The sequence below is a fragment of the Poecile atricapillus genome, chromosome 5 (assembly GCF_030490865.1).
Source record: "Poecile atricapillus isolate bPoeAtr1 chromosome 5, bPoeAtr1.hap1, whole genome shotgun sequence".
NCBI classification, from domain to species: Eukaryota; Metazoa; Chordata; class Aves; order Passeriformes; family Paridae; genus Poecile; species Poecile atricapillus.
The window spans coordinates 11,869,599-11,885,226 of record NC_081253.1 but is presented as its reverse complement, the minus strand read 5'-3'; the positions used below and the strand labels follow the sequence as shown (position 1 = coordinate 11,885,226).

General features: G+C 43.5%; 1 protein-coding gene across 1 annotated transcript in view; it reads left to right on the top strand.

Moving 5' to 3' along the window:
- The window catches only part of GLI2 (GLI family zinc finger 2), a 189,334-nt gene that overhangs the window by 46,404 nt on the left and 127,302 nt on the right, over positions 1 to 15,628 (top strand). The window contains exon 2 of the mRNA XM_058840548.1: positions 2,044 to 2,206. Within this exon, the coding sequence (XP_058696531.1) occupies positions 2,074 to 2,206 (133 nt within the window). The 5' untranslated portion in view covers positions 2,044 to 2,073. The remainder of the gene's footprint in view (positions 1 to 2,043; positions 2,207 to 15,628) is intronic.

Genomic DNA, 15,628 nt, shown 5'->3' with positions numbered 1-15,628 from the left:
AAAAAAAAAAAACATGGCTCTAACCTGCATATTTCACAGAACAAGTCCTGTTACCAGTTCCTTCCTTCCCCTCACCGGCTGCTGAGCTCTGCAGTGCCCCAGGATGCTCCCTCAGCCCCAGAGCTGCCCCCAGGGTCAGGGTACCCAGAGAAGGGGGGTTGGGGTGCGAGGGCCAGCGTCTGGTTTCAAACAAAAGTGCAAAGCCTTGAAAGGAGGGACTAAGAAGAAACAGGTGGGGGGTTAGTAAGAGAGCCTCTGAAGTTTATTTGCTTAACGAACAGAAGCCCATGCTGTCAGACCTAGGTCAAATACTCCTGCAGTTCGGGTGTATTTATTTCATACGTGGTCTGTAACCCAACCTGATTCCTGGATTAAACAACTGTAAAGTCCTGGCCCCCAGCAACCCATCCCATGTTTGCCATCAAGCCCAGCACATGCCGGGGCAGGACCTTGGGGGGCCACCTCAGTATTCACTGGAGCCTTGTGTCATCAGTAAAGCCTGTAATTGTGGGTCCTGTCATTTCCAGTGTGAGCTTTGCTGTTTACAGCTGCAGAGTGTGCCCACAGATCCATCACTTTGTTGTCCCATTAATGCGAGCTGTGCCTGAAGGCTCCCGGGATGAGCTGCTCGGGCTGCAGCACACGGCTGGTGGTGGGACTCAGCTCTCCCAGAGCCCAGGTGGCAGTGACAGTCCTACACAACCAGCGTGCACCAGATCCCTCACGGGGACCTGAAATCTTTGTGCTTTGGAAGTTTTAGGAGAGTTTACCTTTTAGTCCAATGTGCCCAGGAGTCAGTCGGTCCTCCAGAGCAAAGGGAGGGAAGTTTTGAATTGGCACAATGGTGATAAAACTACCTGCACACACACAACAAGTTTTCTGGTTTCCCAGATATTCCTCTGCTACCATTAATTCCAGTAAGGTAAACAGCCAGTGTGCTCCAGAGTATTTCAGGAGCTGAAAAATTTGCATTTGAAACTTTGCATGTGAGAAATTGCAGATCTGCATTAAAATTAGAAAGGAAAGAAGAATTAGCAGTGGGTTTTCCCAAGATCAGCCTGAGGCTGGTAGTGCCAGGTAACTGTGCTGGTTAAGTGCAAGCAGGAGTCGGGTGGAGACGTGAAATCAAACAAGTTAAAATGAGGGGAACAAAAGTATTTGCATTCAGAAACAAAGTATGCCTCTTTATTTTAGAGAAACACCATTTTTGCACTACATTTGGGATACCCATATGTTTGCTTTTGGGAGACCATTTAAGTCTGAATCACGAAGAAGAAATTATCAAGCTGACAAAAAGTTCAGGAACTTCTATGTTTTATCAACCTAAGTTTAAAACCCCAGGTTATTTGTACTTTGGTATCTTCTTGTTTTGTGGATATTTCATGGCATTTAATTCATCATTTGTAATGAGGGTAAAGCTGTAGCTGATTTTCAGATGCAATTGGTCAGGATAGAAGAACTTTTTTGGGAGAGAGAGGGATTGGTGTTTGTTAGACCTCACTAGTGAGAACTTGATGGGATGTGACAGACATTCTGTGGCTTATCTGTAAGCACTGCTGAAAAGTTCTGATCGTGACACTGGTTCCAAACCAGCAAACAGCATAAGCACCCACTGTGGGAAGGAAAAAAAAACCACTTAAAGTATATGTTTATCTGTATTTTATTGGAAATTTTTAGCTGAGTTTTTTCCTATGATGGGAAGATCTGTTTTATGTGTGCTAAATATTTGCATCTCACCTATCCTATAACCCTGGGAAGCCTTTTGGACCTGGAAACTTTACTGTGTATCCCAAGCTTAGCTGGGCATTGGTTTTTGGTCCTGATCTTTGTAGGTATGTGAGAACACCCAGTCCTCTACGTGGTTGTGGCCTTTGTGCCTATGACTGCTGAGACTGGCTGCACTGCTGGAGTTAGGAACACAGGAATTTTTTGCTGCTTGCCATTTGTTTCTGAACTCTGCCAAACCATCTTCTGCTTCATGGAGCTGATTTTGCCTGTTTTGTGAGTGGTGACCGGAATGTGGTTTTGTTCTATGTCCTGTAGGGTTCCTGAGCTGGAAGATGCCTGTCTAAGATGGAAACTTCTGCTTCAACAGCTGCTGGGAAAAAAGAAGGGAAAGGTGCTGTTCTGGAGGGGAATGGCTTTACAGAGACGGGGAAGAAACCCACTCCTTTAGCAGCAGCAGGAGCAGCAGTGGCACAAGGAGGTACTTTACGTTTTCCACAATTTGAAAGCAGCAGGGGTGTTTTTCATTAGACTGTAAGAATTTAATAAGTATGGTGGCATCTGTCTTCCTGTGAACACACTGAGTTTATTGGGGCTCTTAGCTGTCAGAGGAACTGGAAGCTGTGTCACTGTGTGGCATCTAAATGTCACTGTAGTGTGATTGGTCACCAGACAACTGGGCTGGGGTGAGGGAGGGGATGGGTGGTGAGGGGTGGCCATGGGGTACTTTGGGCATCTCATCAATGCTTGTCACCAGCTGACTGGTGCTGAGTAGTGTTGGCAGTCCTGTGCCCTCCACTTCTCCATGGTGGAGTTAAAGAATGGCTGGTGAGGCTGGCTGGAGATGGGGAGCACCTCATTATCCTGGTCAGGAAGGGGTGTTGTGTGCCAGCTGTGATCCTGCTAATGAGCTAAACAGACTGCATGGGCTTCAGTCATTGCTGCTGGGATTTCATGGTTAGAGAGGAATTTGGGAATATCCAGACCCAGTGCAAGAATATTCATAGAGAAACACCTCCACTTGTGCCATTCCTGTTCAAGTCAGTGTGCTAAGCAAGATTTTGGTCTTGCTGCTGTTGAAGTCATCTGGGAAGCTCTTGTGGACACCTGCAGGCATGGAGCCATTACTGGTGGGTGTAACTCTGGTGTGCAGGTGAACATGCAGGGATGTTGCTCCTGCCTCCTCCTGCTCACTGCGGCAGGCAAACCCCATCTCTGGCACATGTGTGCTGGTGGATCTCCAGAGCTGTGCCAGGGCCCATCATGCTGACACAGCTGTGGGCAAGGCTGTGCCCGCTGGGAAGCCACCATAGCTGCCCTCGCTGGGGACTGGGTGTCCTCTCTGGACAGGGTATAAGGAGACAAACTTAGAAGAGGCTGCACCAATTCAGATGTGACAAGACACACACCCCAGCTGTGGAAACTTTGCAGGCAGCTTTTTTTTTTTTTCCTTTTTGAAATACACGTTATTGCTAGCCAGAGTCTACCTCAAAATGAACCTGTCCCCTCCCCTTCCTTCACTGCAGGGTGATTTTTCATCACCCCAGGAAAACTGAACAGCTCTTCTGTGAGCTTCTCTCTTTCTTACCTAGATTGGCTGGAGAGTTTGAATTTTTTGTTGCCTGAGTTTTGAAGACAGTTTCCGACCAAAAAGGCTTAAATCTGCTTTATCTCTCCTTTTTCATAAACTTTGCTACTCAGGTTTCTTTTTCCAACTGACCTGTGAAGATTCAGATGCACAGAATAAAGTAGGAGTGGCTAGATTATAATCTGGGGTATAACTCCATGTGTTTCATACATTTCTTTTTGAAAGCAACCAGAAATCTTTTACAAAATTGTTTGGAAGGAAACACACTTTCGTGGTCCTGGATGGGTCTGAGCCACTTTCCTTGTGAGCACTGCACAAAGTGGCAGAAAGGAATGCTTGCCAGGAAGTGGAAATAGGGGGACAGCAAGGTGCAGAAGTTTGGCATCCCCCAGCAGATCCCTGAAGAAGCAAAGGCTATAGGAACTACTGAGGCAGCCCACTTGAGGTATCATCTCAGTGACTGGTAGACCTGAAGGGTTGATTTTCCCCAACATGGTCCAAGCATATGCTAAAATTCACAACCCATAGATGTGCTGTTACGAATAAACACCTTCTCCCCACTTGGCACTTGTCTTGGGAGTGCCTCCACTGAGGAAGCAGTCACGAACTTTCCAGAGATCCAAATGAGGATGCCCCAAGATGGAGTGTCCATCAGCCCATTTGGCATCCCTGGAAACCTAATTGGTTTTTAAGCGTCCAGGATAATATGTTCTGTTAGCAGTGTGCTCTCACCTTTGGAAAAAAGTGATTTATGGGCTCAATATTTCTCCTTTTATTAGGAGGAAGTGGAGAAGTATGTTGAGGATTGTTTGAAGATGTCAGGAGAATTGTGATGAAAGCGTTGTGTAATGAGATGTAAAGAGTGAAATCTATGTCATGCTGTGAAGAAAAGTGCTCATAAATGACCCAAACTGGGCAGCCGTGGAGCAGTGTGTGGTGGGATGCTGGCCCCAGGACTCTGCAGGTGATGCACGTGCTCTTGTGGTTTGAAGGGCTTTCCTTTGAACTTCAGCTAGACAAAATACAGGCTCCTGAAAGCGAGCAGCATGCTTCTGCGTGTGCTTGGAAGTAGAAAAATTAATACAAAGTTTTCTTCTAACATGAGTTAACTGCAAGGTGTGATTTAGCAGGTGATAACAAAAAGGCTGGGTAGAAATGAGACTCTACTTACATGGTGTTCATGCTAGTATAACATGTTTGATTCCCTAAACTAGAGTAATTACTCACAACAGGCCACAACTATGAGTATTTATGCTCATATTTTTACATTCGAAAGCAAACAAGGCTTGGAGATTAATTAGGAAGTTCAGCTTGAGGGGGGGATCAGCTTTAAAGGGTGGGCCTCTGAGCTCCCCACCCTGCTTTGGGGCCATACGAGCAAGTCTGTATTCTCATCCAAGACAAACTCTTGATTTCATATATTGCAAAAGTTTTACTCTTTGTACTAGCATATGAGAAAGTGGCAGTGAGGCTCAGCCAGTGCTGCAAATCACCAAGCTTCTCTCCAGAGCCAAATGTAATTCGCAACGCATTTCTTCTCCTTTATTCTACTGAGTCACACAGAAGGAGTGCCATCATAGCATGTTTTGCATGTTTCTCAGATCATAAGGTTTTCTTTTTCACTTGTAGGAATTAATAGATTCATAAGGTTTTATTTCTAGTTAATTGAAGGAATAAACCGAATATTAGTTAAATAATTGAAGAATAACTGTTTAATTATATTATTATTTAGACTGTATCATTATACGATACTATGTTCAGTTTGCATTTCTAGTTCTCTTGCTTTGGGTATTTGTCCCAAATATCTCCAGCCTCTAACAAATTAAGTTATGGGTGTAGGAAAAAAGATCGATATTGTTGATGCTGGCAGTAGAGTCCTTTTGTACTAGAAATTTGCATCCCATATTTTTAGTCTTCTGAAGCTGCCATTTTAAACATCATCTCTGACAGTTTTTTATAGTAACTCATTGATCAGATGTTCAGAAATTGGCCTCACAGATATCACACCAGGAAAGTCTCTCCTAATTTTCTATTTTTCCATAAATCATGTTGACCAAGGAGTCAAATCTCCGATTTTCTCTTGCAGTAGGGGCACATCTATATGTGTGACTGAGATGGAAACTGTTTATAATGGCAGTATGTAGAAACTATAGACAAGTTAGATCTGCAGAAGAGGCTCTTGGGTTTATTGTCTCTACTTCTGGAAGGGCAACTCGTAACAATTCGAGTTTGGAAAACCTGCTAAGTCCATATTGCTGTGTAGGGTAGGAGGGTTTGGTGCAGAGCACCACGAGTGAGGCTGGGTTGTGTCCTCCACGCTGGCACTGACACGTGCTCCATACCTACAGGCATGAGGGAGCCCAGGCATATGGCTGTAGGGGAAATTTAAATGAGCCATTCTTTCAAAGGCAGAGATATTTAAGAAGATAGGTTTCTCATCTCGTAATAAAAATTAAATACAGATTCTCCTAAATGCTAACTGCCCAACTTTAACAAGGCCCAGAATGCACCTTTCCCTCTCACCCCACCCTCTGCATGACACAAACTCCAAGTTCCCAAATTGATGGTGTTTATGTTTGAAACATTTTTCTGATGTCGGGCTCTGTCAAGACTAATTTTAGCATTTCTAAAGCTGGGTAAAAATACAGCCTCATTACTTTGATGTCAGAGCATAGTTTACTATTAGTATATTCTGGGGTTTATCATTTTAGTCATGTTTAACACAGCTACAGCAGGCATGCACTATTAAATCTGGCTTATTTTACATTCCTGTCCGAAATTATTTATTTGGAACAATTTCCTCTCTATCAAAAGACACGGCTAATGCTGAGTTTTAATGTGTTATTTACACACAAAATAACCTATTTACAACTCAGTATCTGCCGCAGGGAGAATGAATGGGGCAGTGCTCCCTTCATCCTGTTGTATCTGAGTTTAACAATCTGGATTGCTAATAGAACCATTTATCACGGGGTGGTAATTTATTTTATGTTAGCTGCACAGGTCTCCCTGCCTCTGATCTATGGAAATACTTTGTATATAATGAAGTTCAACAAGTCATTTGGTGTAAACATGGGGAAGCCAAGCTGCAGAACTAGTAAGACTCTGGCTGTGGGTTTTTTTTGTTTTTTTTTGTTTTATCCAGGAGGTAACGACTCTCCTCTGATATTAAGGTTTCAGTTGATGAAATACAGCTCTTTGCCCTGTGTGTGCTGTAAAGGCAGAGTATGGGGCTTTTCTGCAGTGGATCAGAGATTGGGATGGAGTTTGGCTACTTGATTTATGGGCTGGCAGGAATGCTCAGTTCTGCAGAAGTAGCACACTCAGCCCTTTCATAGGCAGAGGAGAAGGGCAGGGAGCACCTCCCATCGCTCTCCAGAGGTCTTCTGTAAGCAAGCCCCAAGTGGCATTGGCAGGGAGTCCTTGTGCAGTTCAGCTTGTCTTAGTGCTAGATTATGGGAAGACCATGTAAATGAAGAGGAGGAAATGCCAGCATCCCAGCAGACCTCAGCGCACTGAAAAAATATATAGTTTGTGTGGCCAAAGTCTCAGACAAATTAGAATGAGAACAGCCCCAATGAAGTCATCTCCTCTGTCCACCCTGGAGGGGCAGGAATCTTCTTAAAGAATGTTTTTCATTCAGTTCACATTTTCCAGGAAAAGGAACATAACCAGTACAAGCACATTCTTAGCTTCCCTGCCCTGCACTGCCTTGCTGTGTACAGCTTAAAATGCTGAGAGATGTGTTCAACAGAAAACCTGGGATTGGCTCCAGGGGGAAAGGGGGCAAGTGGTTAAAACTGAATGATGGGGGAATTCTGTAATTCAGACTGAGCAATTCTCCTGACAGCCACTGTCCATTCTCATGCATCTACTGGACAGAGTTCAGTGGCCCCGACCTTGGATAGGGCTTCAGTGCAGGGCTGCCACAAGAGCAGCAGCAACCAAGAACTGTATTTCTTCTCTGACTGTTTCTGTCAGCCTTTCATTAAGCTAATTCTGTTGGGTCCTAAAGTGTATGTCTTTGCTGCTGTAGCCATTCTGAATACACAGATTGCCTACAGTCTGTTGTGTACCCACTCATGTCCCTTTGGGCAGCTGCATGTCTCAGATGCTCAGGCTGGTGCAGCGCTGAGACTATTCCTGAGTCACAGGATGTCAAGGACAGTGACAAGTTTGCCAGCTTTGTCTCATGCTGGTCACCTCACACCTGCTCTTTGGGATAGTTTAGAAGGATTCATGTACAGATGGATGAAGTTAAAGCCATGTTACACCATTTTTATGTTTCATGAGCAGTATCTGGTGTGTGGGCCTGGCAGGGAGCACTCTGGGAACAGCTGGTTTAGTTCTTCAGTTACAGTGGCAGAATTTTGGTAATCGAGATTGCCACAAACTGCTACAAAAGCACATCTTTTCTTCTTCCTTCCCTTTCTCTTCTATCCACAGCTTGCAATGCTGTCTCCCTAGCTTCTTTAAAAGAGTCAGTCTAGGTAATCCTTTACTTTCCCTAAATGGGTGATTGGAGTTTGACTTCTTGGTTGGCTTTTTTTTTTTTTCTCATGGGGGAAACTCCTTGCCCAAGCCTGTCTACTGACTTTGTGTGGTAGCCAACCCTGTGGGCAAAGGTGCTACCTCAGAGTGGGTAACCACTGATGTTTACAGACTTTTTGGTTCAAATTGTGTAGCTCTTAGATGATGCAACAGCTGTTTGGTTGGACTTGATGACCTTAAGGGTCTTTTCCAACCTAAATGATTCTATAATTCATAACATCAGCTTGCATTCCCTGACTGTATACAGCTCCTCCACACTGTTATAGAAAAAGTTTCTGTAATTTCAGCTCATTACAGATGCAAAGGTACTTTTGAAGACAGAGTAATGTTATCTCATTGCTAACCACACTGCAGTTTTGTACACCAAATTGAAAAGCTTTTATGACTTTAAAATAGAAAAAGCTATTCTTCACAGGCTGGTTGTGGCAGTGGTGATCCCAACTGTTAAGTACCACCTGAAAGACCTTTGTATTTTGTTGAGTGTATTATATTATCATTAATAATAATTGTAATAATAATCACTTCCACATTTCTATTATTTTGTAAGCTCCAGAAGTTTATTCTGGCAAATACTGATGAGTCTTCTTGTATGGGGACACAGCTTAGACTTCATTAAAGTGCCCTTCAGAGGGTACCTAAATATAACCTTTTTAATAGATGCTGAACTTACCTATTGTGGATTGGTCAATTGTAGACAAGTAAGAAATTCCAAAGGTTACAATGGATTATCTCCCGGATCTTCTCCTCTGCCAGCACTTTGCCATAGACTGGATTTTTAGTATCTCTGGGAGCTTTTTGCGTGAACATCTGTGAATTTGCACAGATTTTATAAATCAGTTCTCCCAACACCACCCATTAACCATGGCATTTGAGCCTGCCATAATCATGGGAGGACAAAGGATGGGAGTTACTTTGTCTAAAGTTGGTTGCCTAAGTGTTAGGTGTCTAGTTTGGGATGCTTGTGCATTAGGGTGAAGTGAATCATGTTGTACAGATGTTTGCTTTATTCCCTTGAGGGCTTCATGCCTGATTTAATGTTAGGTGGAAAAATCCCAGTCTTCCCAACTTTGCCAAAATTGCAGAGTGGGGTTAAAGCAAGGAACCAAGGTGGGACTAGGTTAATACTTTAAAGCCTTTCATTCATGCTCATCAGTCCATAGCCTGATGAGCAGTCTGGGAGCCCTGACTGCCAGCTCTGAACTGAAATCTCACCCCATGGCTTCTCAAGTTAGAGGCAAACTCAACACCCAGATGTCAACACAGCCAGGGGAGCTGCTTCCCATAGCTGCTCTCGGTTTACACCAGCATTGGCAAAACTAGTGTTTTAACAGCCCATTCAGAGAGATGGGGAATTTAAAATCCCCACTAAAAATACAAGGGAAAAAAACATAGTGAATTCTCAAGGCTACAAAAAGCTCTTAAAAATAACCCAAATGGAGGAAGGCTATTAATGCAGAAGTAAATAATTATGTTAAGGGAAGCAACTAGAGAGGCCAGTTGTGTAAATCACTTTAAGGGGAACAAGCCTTAGATAAAATCCATCCTTTTATCACACAGATTAAGTCTAGCTTTGGATGCTAAATAATTGATAGGGTTTGGCAGAGCATTCCATGGCTGCCTGCACAGAGCAGTGGGACTGCTCCCGAGGTCAGACAAGTGGCAAAGAAAAATGTTCCTAGAAATGCTGTGCATCCAATACCAGCACCAAGAAACAGGACTTGTATTCCCAGCACCTCCTAAAGAATTTCTGCATGGCCTTGAGAAGGCATCCATAGACCTCACAGTGAAAAGAGGATTTGGCATTGTTCCTCACCTTGTTAAACTGCCCCCCATGAAATCAGGTTGTCTGTTTTCATGGTTTCATGTGGTGATCAGTGAGATGCAGAGGCCTGAGAGGACACAGACAGTTCCATTGCACTGTTTTATTATTTTTTATAATTACAGAAGATGAATTGTGCTGTCTGGTGGCTTCTGGGGAGCCCAGGGCTTGTGGGGGAATTTCTTGCTTTGTGCAGCCCCCACACTGTCTCAACACTTCAGCTTCTGTCAGCGTATGAACATCCTGGAAAGATGGGGTGATGCCATTGCTCCCATTCTGCAGACAGGGAGCACAGGGGATTTTTTCCAGGGCCAAAGTGGCTGAAATGGGTTGAGCTGTTCCAGAGGGATGTCAAGGAGTGATTATCTCTGGGATTCCAGAAGTTGATATGTGGTGTATATGGGACATCGATGATAGTACAGAGGTCTTAGCCCAGGTTCCTTGGTTCACCGTATGCACTAGCAAGCCCTTCCTCTCTCAATGATATGCCGTGTAATCATGGTCAGATGACTCAAATCCTCATGCCCATCTGCCAAACGGAGGCGTTGTTTCTTTCCCTTCAGGAGAGCTGAACACAAGTTGTCTATGCATCATCCAGAGCCTCTGAGAACATCACGATGCAGCAGTCAGCTTCGTTCCTTTTGGTTGCATAAGGGTATGAAAATGCTCAGTAGCACAAATAAGTTATGACTGAATTTAAACTAATTCAGCAGTGCCTTTGTTCAGTACCTAGCACAGTGGCTCATAATTAGGGGCTACAGTTTTTCTAGAACCAAGTGAGACAAAAATTGCAGAAACCTTAAATTCTGAAATAAATTGATATCCTACGAATTCTGTTTGGGGACTATGCTTGACAGGATGAGTTCTCTGATCTTAATGATATTGACAGAGAATAAAACTTCAGCCAAGATTGTAAATTTAGCTCTTGAAGGAATGAAGGGGATATAGTATTTTGCTGCAAACTTCTCCAGGATTATGTTAAAGTCGTGACTTTAAATGTGTTGGAAAATGACCTAAACTGGGTGTTCTGTGACTCCCATAGTGGCACTGGGTTGAAATCAGGCAAACCTTGCTGGAAAGAACTGAACAAAACTTTGGACACATAGTCTGGGTCCAAAATGAAAATAAATTAAAAAAATTGAATGTGATCCCACATGATCACAAACTTGACTGAAATCAATTCTGCCTTTTCTGTAGTTTGTTAGAGAGCTCAGTGGGGATTTCCCTCCTCTTTTTCTTTAATACCTCTTTCCTTCTCCTGGAATCCCAGATCTTTTTAAGACCATCCCTTTGAAAATGATTCCAATTGTAAGTAAATCATAAATAAGAACAGGAGTATTTCAAGCAAAATATTTATATTTACTGCCACCAGTATCTGATTTTTAAAATACAGCGACATTTGCAGGGATTGAATGGTGCCTTTTTAGCCAGAAAGCTGTTCTATTCTGTTCTCTTCTCTTACAGTGATCAGCTCCTGACTGACAGATTTTCAGAAAAAAATCACAGCTTGCAGCAGATGCATCCTTAAGTAAACAGTTAAAGTAGATGTTTTGATGGCTTCAGTTGTATTGATGTAAAAGATCAGTGTCTGACATTCCTGAAAACTATCCAATAGAGAAGGTATCTTATTCTAAGCCCCTGGCCCTGTGTGTGCGGCTTCAACAATAGTTTAATTGTTTAAAGAAAGCAGAGATTTTATGCACCTGACAAGATGCTCTGAGCCAAGAGAGATTGATAGGGGCTCAGCACCACTGACCCTGGAGCCAAAAAATTGGGTAATATTTAGATTTTTACAAAATAAAATTTTTGTTCTGTTTGTGAGGTGACGAATTTATCTTTCTCACTCAGTTTTTCTACCTGAGGCTCACCTTGGTTTGTGGCTACTCTTTGTGGGATGGACCAGATGGGGGGAATTTCCTAAATCCTGACTGGAGTGATTATCCCTGTCCTGTGTTAATCTGTGCAAGTGCCTTTTTGCAAGTGAGGCTTGAGGTTAAGCTGAATCTGTTCATGTCGGTTTGCAGGTACAGCTGGTGATGTTCTTTCAGAGGCATTTACAGCCACACTATAAAGTAAAACCAGAGAAACACAAAGGTGAGGACTTTAGGCATTGGTTTGCACGTCCCGTTTTAACGAGAGGAATTATTATGTGTTGTGGGAAGCTGATCCGACTCCCAGAGGCTGCTTGTGTGAAGATACCCAATTTTTTTGGTGGCTCCCTACAGTGAGAGCACAGAACTGAGTCTGGAGAAAATTAGTTTCAGTTCCTGATGAAGTCCCAAACTTCCTTCATGATTTTGGGAAAGCTGCTTGACTTCCCTTCACTCCCTCATTTATATAATGAACTGGGGTTGTTCTTTGGGCCTCCAGGGCCATCCATCAGCATCTGGTTAGCATGTTTATGGCATCGGTCACACGGAAACACTTAACGGGTCAGACTGTGGGGAGGTTACCATTTCCCACTCCCCACTGCCTGCAAGAGGGTGCTGCTGCCCCTGGGTGCTGCCTTACAAGGGTGACCTTGTCCATATGTCTTAGGTGTCACCCTGCTGTTGTCCAAAGGGAACAATAAAACAGTTTTGCAGGGTTGGGGAATATAAGCTTAAGTTCTTACAGTGAAGGTGTTTTCAATATCTGTAGTGGGAAGACCATTTGGGGGTATAGAGTGTATTCCAAAGGGCCATGCTTGCTCTGAAGTGAGAAAGTTTTCAGCTGTCCTTACTTGGAACTCAGCTGGAGAACATCAGGCTGTTAATAACAATGCAAATATTCTGTATTGAAACAAGAGAAAATGATTTTTCTTAGTTCAAAACAATTTCCTACACAGATAGTCTATGGGTGAGCTCCAGATAGCTGGGTTTCAGACACACCTGGATGAATTGATAGAAACTGTGGAAAGCTTCAATGTTTACCCTGACCCAAGCAATAGACACCCCATAGGCATGTATATTCACCCAGTCTAGCAATAGACAGTGGTCTTAGCAAAGTGCTTTGTAATTAGACTCTTGCATGACAGGTGATGGAAGGATAAAATCACTGTCAGGGGATAACAGCTTTGGAGAGAAACTTAGTTTCAGCTTACCTTCCCATTAGTCTGCTGTGCACATGCATGCTCTAATACTATAATCAACTGCAGAGGAGCTGGCAGCACTATTGCTTGGTGCGATTTTTTCCCTTTGAAAACTCCAGAGGAACTTTCCTGTGCTGTTACAAAGACGTCCTTAAAACATCTTTACTGCAGGGTCCTGTGTTTCAACTGCTGGAGCAGCGACTCTTAAAATAGATATGATATGACTGAAAGTGTGAAAAACATTTGCATCTCTTTTTCTGAGCTCTGTGCATTCTGCATCACTTCTGCAAGCAAGTTAAAAGGGTTGAGTGTTCTGCAAATTTTTTTTCTGCTTTTAATTCCACTCAGAACAATGTCTTTGCAGATGAAATAAGATCCGAGGCTATATTTTGGTCACTGACACTTGAAACAGGCTGGATTTATATGTAGTTACTAAAAAATATATAGCAAAATTAAAGTTTCAGACACTGAGTTCACATGCATTGCCCATTGTAAAGATAAGTAATGGCTGTTATAAGAACACTTAAATGGTTACCTTTGGGACATAAAAGGGATCTTTGAAGACAATAAGTCTTAATACAGAAATGTTTACTCATAAAAAATACATTTGGAATGGGGGAGGGGAACACATTTCCTATTAATGTGGGGTTTGCCTTTTATGGCAGGTTGTAGCAGGTCTTTAACCTCTGTAGGTAGCACTTGGGTGAGGATAGAAATGAGCTTCTCTAAGTATCAGCCCAAAGGGCCTTTCCTCAGTGCTTGTATCTGCAATGGTTTTAGTTTATTCTTCCTTTCTGTGGCCATAATGAAAAACTATTCTTTTCCAACCTCAAAACCATCCCACAGTGAAGTCCTGGGGGCAGAACAGAAATGTCCTCCTGTATCTGCTTCACTTAACCTTGTGTTTTGTGAGATGCTGGGCTGATGGCCCAAACCAGTGGGGATTTGAAGGCAATGTCAGCTGAATAAGGCACGAGAAGAGAGGAAGGAAGGAAGGAATTGACCCTCGAAAGCCATGGTTATGGATACCACAAAGAAGGGATGTGTCTCTCTAGACACTTAAAAAGGGTGCAGCTGTGCCCAGCATTCACAATCTGCCTCTGGGTGCACATGAAGTGGATGGTGGCTCATGTCCCCTGTGAATTTTCAGGTAATAGTTCTCTAGGTAGTTTTGAAATTCTTTTTCCAGGGAATTACTATGCTGAGTGAGGCAAAAGAGAATGCCAGGAATATTTGATCAGCATGAACCCCATAACTAGGGAGGATGTGATTTCTGCTTCAAAGTTTTGCAAAATTACTGCTTGATGGGGTAGGACACAAGGTGCCAGTGATCTCAGAGTAATAGAGAGAAGCTGAGAGTCCTTTATGAAAATCATGGTGGACTAAAGTCAGAAGGCTCTACTGAGATAAAATGATATACAGAGAAGCAGAAGTAGCCTGGACAAGTTGTGTGGGAGGAGGGCTGAGTTGTGCAGAGGGATCTGAAGGTCTTTGACCAGCTGCTGTACAGAGGTGCAAGAGGCAAGAATGTAACAGCAGGGTTTGAGCCAAAAGACAGCATTTTGTGGGATCCTCAAGAGGAAACGTGGTAGCAAAGGGAAAATTTAGGAAAAACTACACACTCAGAAGTGTAAGAAAAAACTGGCTAGGTACAGAAAAGGACAAAAGGTAGATAAGAGGGGAAAAAAGTACATGTTGTGAAGATGAGGTTACCAAAATGAGATGGCTGGATTTCTGATGAACCTTTTCTCTAAGCCCATGGCCCACTGCAAAATTAGTTCTTCAAATGCCAGTGACAGGGCAGAACGATTGGTGGGCTTTGTTATTCCAAAACATCATGCTCATCCAGGTAGTAATCATTTAGGTAAGTAACAGAAATTAGGTTTTGAGTCACATACTGACCTGTCTTTGTAGTTAGTACAGCATGTTCTAGTCACGTAATGAGAGAGAAGACAGATTAAATGAAAGACAGGCAGGATTTTCATTCAGGAAATTGGTATGGTAATGACAGATACAGAGTCTTGGCATGTTTCAGATAGGCTTCATCTAGCCTCTTCAGGTAGCAGATACAAGCACGGCACTCACTTATATTCACCCAGTCAAGCATGAGGAGGTAACAAGTTCTCTGGGGAGGCTGGTATTTAATATCTGCCAGATGCCTGCTGGAGAATACTAATACAGATCCCAGATTTAGTGTGCCCTGGGAATGCAGATGGTTGGTATCAACATGCCTGGCCCAACAGCCACATCTCCCTTAGCTCCATGGCAGAGCTGCCTGGATTTTTATCCTCTGCTGTTTGGATTGTAAAAGTGATGGCTTGGTCAAACAGGCCTTTTACTGACTTCCCTGGGAGGAGGGTTAGCAGGCAAGAGAGGGAATGACACTGGAGTTTCTGTCGGGGTATCACACTCATGGACAGAGGAAGTGGTAACATTGATTACCCTGGATGCCACTTGGACCATCCTCTTGGGCAGGACAAGCCAAGTGGTGCGAGGCAGTGAGGGCCACAGGGAGGATTTGTACTCAAGGAGAAGCTTTAGCCAGCTCCTGCAGTGTGTGTATTCCCCTCTGAGACCACAGCAAGGGCAGAGGGAGAGTGGCAGCCCTGTGGAGGTCCCACAGCTTGTCCTCAGGCTGCAGCAGGGAAGGAACTGCTATGAGTTTTGCTTTCTTACCAAATAAAGGGAAAAAAACCCCAAACCCCTGCAAGGCTACATATAAATCAGGGCAATAAAACTGCTTGTGGTCATGATCAAATTATACGGTCTAAATCTATATAAAAGAACTGGAGCAGGTTCAGTCCAGCACTAATGTCCTTCTTGCTGTAAACAGTGAATGGGGAGTGAGGAGGAGGAGGAGGAGGAGGGAGGGCAG